Source organism: Gadus macrocephalus, chromosome 18 (genome assembly GCF_031168955.1).
Source record: "Gadus macrocephalus chromosome 18, ASM3116895v1".
NCBI classification, from domain to species: Eukaryota; Metazoa; Chordata; class Actinopteri; order Gadiformes; family Gadidae; genus Gadus; species Gadus macrocephalus.
This window is the reverse complement of record NC_082399.1, coordinates 864991-874242: the sequence shown is the minus strand read 5'-3', so window position 1 is coordinate 874242 and position 9252 is coordinate 864991. Positions and strand designations below refer to the sequence as shown.

The following is a 9252-nucleotide window of genomic DNA, read 5'->3' as shown; positions in this document are numbered from 1 at the left end:
CAGGTTGTCCCGCTCAGCTGTTCTCTAATACAACAGAGTACCGCTTGATACGTGTGTTGTCAGAACACAAATTGGAGTCTGCAACATCAACTCAATGAACTTTCTAAACGTTGTTCCATTGGTCTGTGCTGCCAGAACATTCAGAGGTAGCTCATTCTGTACTTCTTATTTCTTTCTTCCTACTTGTACTTCCTTTATCCAACCGCAGTGTCATTAAGCATCACCTGCAAAGGTGTGCAGCATTGAGAGCTCACTCTTGACAAGGGGCTGAATGCCATTGTGTTTGCATGCACATGGTCGTGCTGAAACTGGTGCTTACTGTCGTCGCAAACGTAATTGAATATACTTCGTATGCTGCAGTAGTTCTGCGAGCAGTGATAGCGCCTGTTCATCTCCCGCTGGCTCCCGGGCTTTGGTTTCAGGTGCGCTCCTGTCCAGCCATGAATAATTCAGGAGACCCACTGGAGTGTGCCCGTGGGGGGGGGGGGGGGGGTTGGGGGGCTGGTGTGGTCGCACCACCACCAGTGATGTCTCAGCCAGGACTCAGCATCCTCCCATCCAAACCAAAGCCAGAGTCCGAAGCAGGCTTCGAGGCTACAGAGGCTGCAGAGGCTGTGGGTCCCAGGCCACCAACCTCCCCAGGATACGAAGAGGCTCTCCTCCCACACAAAATCTTTGGAGGATTAATCCTTGGTTTGAAGAGCGCACAGCACGTCTCCATGAGTATAGTTGATCTTGTTCTTCGTGCCATCTGTTATAAGACCGCTTGAGTCTGCTGTGACGGATCACCGAGAACACGAGCTGTACTCCAACGCTCCATAGGAGCCGCCGCTAGATGCTTTTACATGAGTTGCTGCTGCTGACGGCAGCAGCAACTCATGTGTGTGCATGTGTTTGCATGTGGGTACAAAGAGTCCCGGCTAGCACACAGAGATAGAGCTCCGGAGCTCGAAAGGCGTTTGAGATTTAATCTCTTGCCTCCGCAGGAGGATAATGAAGACCAAGATCATTTCAAATGAAGTACCTTGCGGGGTTATTGATCGGTCAGTGCAATCGCCGCCACGTCTCGGCAGTTCATAAATATCCTCTTCCCTGGAGGATTGTCGTAGTTCAGGCGATTGTCCCCGCATGGCCCCAATGGCGGAGACCGACCCAGACCTGATGGATGTGAGCCTGGCCTTCCTGTATCGAGTTAGGGCCTGAAGTCGCGGCCGGCATGGATTGCTCGGGGCGGTGAGCTTCAGAGCCGGGTTTTTATTTTTCATTTGAAGCAAATCACAGATAAAACCTTCAAAGGTCCAAGTGACGTCACCGCATTTCCACCGTATGTGAAGTTATGAGTGCCATTTGTTTCGACTTGCCAGCCAAGATGGAGAAGGATTCAGGAAGGGGGAGGCTGTACAGGATCAGTGCTGGGCCCTAGTGATAGCTGACACACTATCGGAGCAGGCAGGGTACGGTTACACAATGGGCTGTGTAACGTGAGCGTGTTTCCCTCTGCTGAACCAACAGCCCTGGGCCTCTGAGAGGAGCTCCGGCAGAGCAGCAGGGTTCTGCAGCGACCTCAGCCCGCAGGTCTGGAGCGATCTGCCGACCTCGGCCTTAAAGACTGAAACTCTTTGAAGGAGGCTGACACGCATGGAGCTGAATAAGTGAAAGCAGGGACAAGATTCATGGTGAGGCAAAAACAAGAGACATCAGGACCGATGGGTGACGATCTAACAGCTGAACACCCTGATCGCTCTCTTGTTTGGACAAGCTGCCCTCTCCCTCTTCTGAAAAACATCATTACTGCTTTGGAATATTCTGTTGCTTCGTCTTCGCCACATAAGTAAATATGGCAAGGACCCAGGTGACATATAGAAGACGTCTAAGGAAAGAGTCTTAGGCATGCATATTGCTATAGATGATCAAATTGCCTCGTTGTTATATAGGATACGACCCAGACTTCCAATGGGTCCATTGCTGCCCCCACTGCCGCGATCATTGGCTGAGACTGTAATTGTGATTAAAACCGCCCTGATTAATGAGGTCCCATATGGAAGCTCTCCGGGTTTCTTGACCTTTCCGGTCGCATTGACAGGGAGAGACTGAGTGCTGCTGATTGGGCAACACGGAGGCGCCGCGGACCAGAGACAGGAGGGCCTCTCGCATGGCTGAGCCAAGGCCAGGATTAGAAGGGCCGCCAGATAAGGGACCGGCCAGCTCGAAGAACAACAGCATTGATTGCACCTAATTGAAAGGGTGACCTGGAAGGGAGGAGGGAGGGGGACGGGGGGTGTTGGGGAGGAGGGAGAGAGAGATGGATAGAGAGCGAGTGAGACAACAACAGGTTGACCTCTCCGGGCCGCCCATCTGCCGCTACGCTCCCCTGCTTTAACAGAGTGGGTTCACACTCCAAGCCGCTGACTCAGCCTAATTACTCCACTTTCTCTCAGTCTACAGAATACAAACATGCACCATTTACCTGACGTGACCCCCTCCCGTAACGCACACGGAAACCCGGTCACCCTGACCGCACACACGCCGGGGATAGCGACGTATGGAGACTCATATCCCATTGGCTGAGGCGGGCGGCTCGGAGAATCCAGAGCCCTCTGAGATAGGAGTTCTGCGTGAAGAGCCCCATCAGAGTTCGGTCAACATGCGCCAACTGCTTTTATGGGCTCACAACTACACCAATACATATATGATACACAAAAATACCTATTCTGCTACTTCTATTACTATTACCTCATCGTTTTTTTTAGTTAATACATAAAGAGACGTATTCTGCAACTACTTATTATTTTACTTAATATATTTGGTTTTCCAGGTTTAGTTTGTATGTTTTCAAACTTTACGTTGGCAGCAAACGTTTTTTGGTGAAGCTCGACTTTGTCACTTTTTCACGATGTAAGTTTCGTATTTGCTCTGTGCTGACCTGGAAGAAATATACAATCAGGAGACATGACGTCAAATTAATAATATTAGTAAAGTCAAGAATCAATGCAGTTTGAAGTTGTACTCGTAGAACCACAATTAATCAATGTGTGCATTTACTGGCTTGAGGATATAGTTGCTATGTTTTTGTTTCTCGCTCTTCGTGTCGACAGCGTCGACCCCCCCTGGATATAACTCCGTCCATTAGCTGGTTCTCATTGCATAGCATCCCTTTAAATGCCCCCACCCAGAGTTTCCACTGTATGACCGTCTGCCCCCTTTGTCTCTCTGGATCACCCAGGCCACAACGCGAGGCGAGGCATGATCGACTGGCCCAACGTGACGGTGGCGGCCCAGCTGGCCCCGCTGGCCCCGCCCCCCGGGCCGGAGGAGCTGAAGAGGTCCAAGTGCGTCCTGGGCCTCATCCCCGTGGTGTACTACAGTGCCCTGCTCTGCGTGGGGGTACCAGGTACGCTGCACTCAGGGTGAGGCTTTGCATGGGATTCGACCGGAACATTGACTGGCAGGAAGGGCCGGGGCACAAGGGCAGGGGGGGGGGCAGGGCCCGAGGGCAGGAGGGGGGGGGGGGGGGGGCAGGGCCCGGGGGCAGGTGGGGGGCGGGCCCCGGGGGCCGGAGGGCAGGGGGGGGGGCGGTGCCGGAGGGAGCAAGGCTTCACATCACGTATCGAACACCGTGTAGCGACCGCAGTCCAGGAAGACCGCAGAGATTCATTAGGAACCACCGGGGGTGATTGATCTCTGAGGGAGGGCAGGAGAAGGGCGCCAGGTCAAGGGACGACAGCGGTGAGGGACGGAGAAGAAGAAGAAGAAGAAGTAGTCTAACTCGGCTGCATTCCTGAAATAGCTTCTTTACAACATCCTGCTGTAAAGAATGCAAAAATAAAAAGGACATCTAAGTCGTGCATTAGGACAGATGAGCCCCTTGACAAACCAACAGTCAACCCTTAGCAATCCTGAAGTGGTTCTCACACAAAGCCACCTCTCAGGAGGACGTTTCGATCATCAATGTTGAACCATGACTCCTCTCCCTGCCTCCTCTCCCTGCCTCTCTCTGCCTCCTCTCCCTGCCTCTCTCTGCCTCCTCTCCCTGACTCTCCCTGACTCTCTCCCTGCCTCTCTCTGCCTCCTCTCCCTGCCTCTCCCTGCCTCTCTGCCTCCTCTCCCTGCCTCTCTCTGCCTCCTCTCCCTGCCTCTCCCTGCCTCTCTCTGCCTCCTCTCCCTGCCTCTCTCTGCCTCCTCTCCCTGCCTCTCTCTGCCTCCTCTCCCTGCCTCTCTCTGCCTCCTCTCCCTGCCTCTCTCCCTGACTCTCCCTGCCTCTCTCTGCCTCCTCTCCCTGCCTCTCCCTGCCTCTCTCTGCCTCCTCTCCCTGACTCTCCCTGGGGTTGTGTCCTCAGTAAACGTCCTGACGGCGGTGGTGTTGTCACGCCTGGCCTGCCGCACCCAGAAGACGCTCTACTACTACCTGCTGGCCGTGACGGGCTCCGACATCCTCACGCAGCTCTTCATCATCTTCGTGGGCTTCCTGCTGGAGACGGCGGTGTTCCACCGCGAGGTCCCGGCGCTGCTGCTGCAGGCCGTCAGCGCCGCCGAGTTCGCCGCCAACCACGCCTCCATCTGGTCCACCGTGCCGCTGACGGTGGACCGCTACGTGGCGCTGTGCCACCCGCTGCTCCACCGCCAGATCAGCTACCCGGAGCGCGCCCGCCGCGTCATCGCCGCCGTGCTGGCGCTCTCGCTGGCGTCCGGCGTGCCGTTCTTCTGGTGGTCCGACGTGTGGCGCAGCAGCCGGGCGCCCTCGGCGCTCGACGCCGCGCTCATCTGGACGCACGTGGTGCTCATCTACTTCCTGCCCTGCAGCATCTTCCTGGTGCTCAACTCGCTGATCGTCCGCACGCTGAGGGCCAGCCACCGGCGGCAGCGGGGCCCCCGGCCGGGGGGCGGGGAGCCGGTCGGCGGGGGCTGCCAGGAGGACGCGGGCCCCCAGCGGCGGCGGCGGCAGCGGCGCCTGGGGAAGACCACGGCCATGCTGCTGGCCATCACGTCGGCGTTCAGCGTGCTGTGGGCGCCGCGCACCGCCGTGGTCATCTACCACCTGTACGGCTCCTCCGTGCACCTGGACTGGCGCGTGCACCTGGCCTACGACCTCAGCAACATGCTGGCCATGCTCAACACCGCCGTCAACTTCTTCCTGTACTGCTTCGTCTCACGGCCGTTCCGCGAGACCGTGCGCTCCGTGCTGCTGCTGCCCTGGGCCCCCGTGGCCCGCTGCCAGCGGGGGGCCCTCCGTCGCCAGCCGGCCCCCGCCCACGCCTCTGTCTCCTCGCTCTGCAGCGGGAAGTACAAGCGGTCCCAGCGGGATGGCGCCGGACAGATGTCCCTCCGAGGGGCCAGCCATGCCGTGTGACCCTGTAGAGCCCCCCCCCTCTCACCCCTCCATCCCTCCGACCTCTGACCTCTGACCCGGACGCCATCCCAAACACACATGTTTTGTTGCTTCTGCTCTCCATCTGCAGGAGCCATCGTCCCACGGCCAGGGGCCCCTGAAGCCCCGCCCCTCCTGCTCCGCCGTCGGCAGCCAATCAGCTTCAGGGCTCCTCTGAACTCCAGCGAGCAGCCTGGAGCTGTTGTTCTGTGGTTTTATTTTGGGTTTTGTTCCGTTTTAGTTTGACTTTTGAGGGGGTTTTCTTGTGTCTTTCTTACTAATCTGCGTTTCTTTTCACATGAATTAGTTGAAGTACACGACCGTTTTATTTGTTGTTTTAACGAGACCCCGGATGATTAAATCTGTGACTATTCTGGGTTGTTATGTAAACCGAGACTAAACCAACCGACTCTCCGTCGGAAGAGTCCGAGGGTTGGCGGAGATGCGTTCCATATCCAGGAGCAGGTGGCATTCAGAGAGATTAAATCAAAGCGTCTGGAGCCGTCCTGAGAGGCCTGACAGACACCGGAGAGCCGCAGGACAACCTGCCAGAGACAGGATGCACTCACAGCCATTTGTATCAATGCTGCCTCATCACGGCTCTCCTTCTCTCCATCCACTGAAAGTAGGGCCTCCATGTCCCCCCCGTCTCCCGGCGGGGGGGGGGGGGGGGGGGTCGCTCCAGGCTCTGTTGATTCTTCGTGCGATTGCAAACATGATGGAGCGGCCGAGGGGGCTGCGGTCCAATCAGCAGGGGGGAGATCCGGCCTCCGCCTGCACCTGCACACACAGCCCCCGCTAAACAAACCACGGGGAGCACGGGCACGGGGCACTCACACACACCCACACGCGCGCACATACACGCAGACACACACACACACACACTCACCACACACACGCGCACACACACACACACACACGCACACTGTGCGTGTGTATCAAATGTTCAATACACACAGAGACACACTGATGCACATTCAATATGTATATACTCATGCACACACACATGCAGACAGTCACACTGATGCACACACACACACACACACACACACACACACACAAATCAAATGTTCAACATGCATGTCCACTCATGCACACAGATGCAAACAGTCACACACATGCAATCACTCACAAACACACACACACACAATTAAAATGTTCATCATCATGCATATACTCATGCACACACACATGCACACACAGTCACACACATGCACATGCGGCCCCACACAACCACACACATGTACACAAGCATGCACATGATGCATGCATGTATGAACGGCACCTAAACCACCTATTGAACACACACCGACTATAAACACATTTTTAAATGCACAGACAAACCAAGATGCCGGGAAAACGCACACACACACACACACACACACACACACACACACACACACACACACACACACACACACACACACACACACACACACACACACACACACACACACACACACACACACACACACACACACACACACGGGAGTGAATGTCCGCACGAGTGGACTTGTAGGTACTGATGCATGCCCTCCTGCAGAAGTGCTTTTCTACAAGTAGCCCTTATGTCCTCACTCGTTAACCTTTGCTCCATTTCAGTCAGTAGGATTCTATCAGAGGGATGACTGTCAGTATTGCTATGAGTTATTGCTTTTAAAGTGCTTCTAAATCTGGGTCGGATGGCAAAAGCTATACATTATTAAATGGGTATTGATGGGGTTTGCTAAAGAACTATTATTCAACTTTGGTTGATATCTTGAGTATGTAGATGTAAAAATGTTGAACAAGTGTGGCGGGTGTTTAAAGTGTTTAAACTCTCAAAATCACTCCATGTTATAGGCCTACCTGACGAAACGTTGGATAGTTCCTTTTCCGAACATATTTTTGGCGAAATCCAGTGTCACCATGGTGTATACGCCGGCTACGATAATGATATCAATCCATGTTCTTTTATTTGATCTCCCAGTCTAACACGCTTGTGTACTCTTATCACAGCAGACACGATAAGCGACCCGAATGAGGGATGATGCCTTGATCACTAAGGACAGGTGCTTCAAGTGCTTCGACTATGTATCGAAGCACCTGGGCACACCTCCGCGGGGCGCAGGCGGTCTGAGTCCGTGTTCCATGGAGCCCCGCGTCTCGGCGTGACTCTGCATCGCTCTGCTCGCTTCGCACCCTGTTACAGCGACCCTGCTGTGCCCGGAAATGCCGCGGCGCAGCAGCTGTACGCATTATTGACCAACCTTAGCCAAAACATCTACTGCTGTGTTCCTAAACAACCGCTGGCGATGGAGGAGGATGTGGCTCCGCGGGCTCTAGCGACTGAATAAACAGCCGCTATAATGATGTGGTCAGGCACGGCGACGGGCCGCACGTCGTGCATGAATGAAGGCTTTTTACGAGGTTGGAGCGCAGCACGCAGCTGAAGGGACAGAGGATTATGACATCGCCCGTCAGGGAGGAGGAGGTCGTGCTGGTGGGGGGTGGGGGGGGGGGGGGGGGGGGGGGGGGGGGTGAGCGACAGGGACATTGAAGGGAACCACTTGCAGCACATCTGTGCTGTCTGCCTGCCTGTCACCTGTCTACCTGCCTGTCACCTGTCTGTCAGTCTGTCTGCCTGCATGCATTCAAGCTACTTGATTATTTCATAAAATTGTTCTGGTTCTGGCTTTCTGGTCTTTGCTGTTTTCAGTTGTCTAAATTGTTTATGGAGTCGTCGTTCGTTTCTTTCACTCCTGTATTGTTGTGTCGCTTAAAGCATTGGGAAAAAGACCACGTGGTTGAGCATGGTAAAGTCAGAAACTGGCTTCTGTGAGTTAATTTTCCCTGAATGATTTTTTTTTCTTCCTGTGGTCGATTAAGATGCAATTTGTCCAATGTTTACATTATTGAGTTATTTCTTAATTGCAGGCGGATTGAAATATAGATGTAAATACAGATGTAAGCACTGACCGAAGTACTTTTATATTGAAGATGTATTGAAAAATAAATGTTTAACATGGGAGTTGTAGTTCTTTCTTCAATGTAAGTTGAACCATGTTGGGAAATCGAAGGAACATTTTATGCAAAGAAACAGCCTGTGATGGAGGATCAAACCACAAAGAATAAGGATTAACCCGCTAGTTAGGACTTCAAATACAAATACAGTACTCCGTCCTGAGATGTATAAGTCCACCACAAACTAGTATAGCCACAAACTACTCATGAGTCATATAAACAAACAAAATGTGTTTCTCTGCTGCCACCTCGCTGCGGCAACGTGAATTTAGTGGCTTGGGATTCTGCTTTTATTTTGACCAATAGGTTTCGCTGAAACCACCTTTATCTGATCAGCTGGGGTTAGTCATTAGTCACTACATTTATATTAAGTTTATTGGAGTCTTCTTATGATCAACCTCTCTCTCTCTCTCTCTCTCTCTCTCTCTCTCTCTCTCTCTCTCTCTCTCTCTCTCTCTCTCTCGCTCTCTCTCTCTCGCTCTCTCTCTGTTTGATATTACTAACCCTAGCCAAATTACCCAAGCCATTATATATGTATTTATGTATTTATTTGTGCGTGGAAACATAGCCTGTATATTAAATACAATATAAATGAATAACTAAAAACGGTATACAAGTATTTAGTTGATGGTTGATGACACTGTAAATCATTTTTTCTAAATAAAAGACACATTTCCTGTCATGCTTTCAATGTCAAGAAGACTTACCCTTATTCCAGTGGACTGGAACCCAACACCCTCACTGTAACTCTACATAATACAAACTGGGGGCTACAACAGAGGGACTTCCGACTGGGAGGTCTAAACTAGTATAAGTACACCGTGACACAGACTCGCAATTTAGTCGGAATTCAGTTTAGAACTGATGGTGGTGGAGTCTCGTAA

General features: G+C 52.9%; 1 protein-coding gene across 1 annotated transcript in view; it reads left to right on the top strand.

Annotated features, from left to right (window-relative positions):
* Nucleotides 1-7853, top strand: part of gpr142 (G protein-coupled receptor 142) — a 9713-nt gene extending 1860 nt beyond the window's left edge. The window contains exons 2-3 of the mRNA XM_060037742.1: nt 3224-3391; nt 4338-7853. Of these exons, the coding sequence (XP_059893725.1) occupies nt 3244-3391; nt 4338-5347 (1158 nt within the window). The 5' untranslated portion in view covers nt 3224-3243 and the 3' untranslated portion in view covers nt 5348-7853. The remainder of the gene's footprint in view (nt 1-3223; nt 3392-4337) is intronic.
* The last annotated feature ends 1399 nt before the right edge of the window (nt 7854-9252 follow it).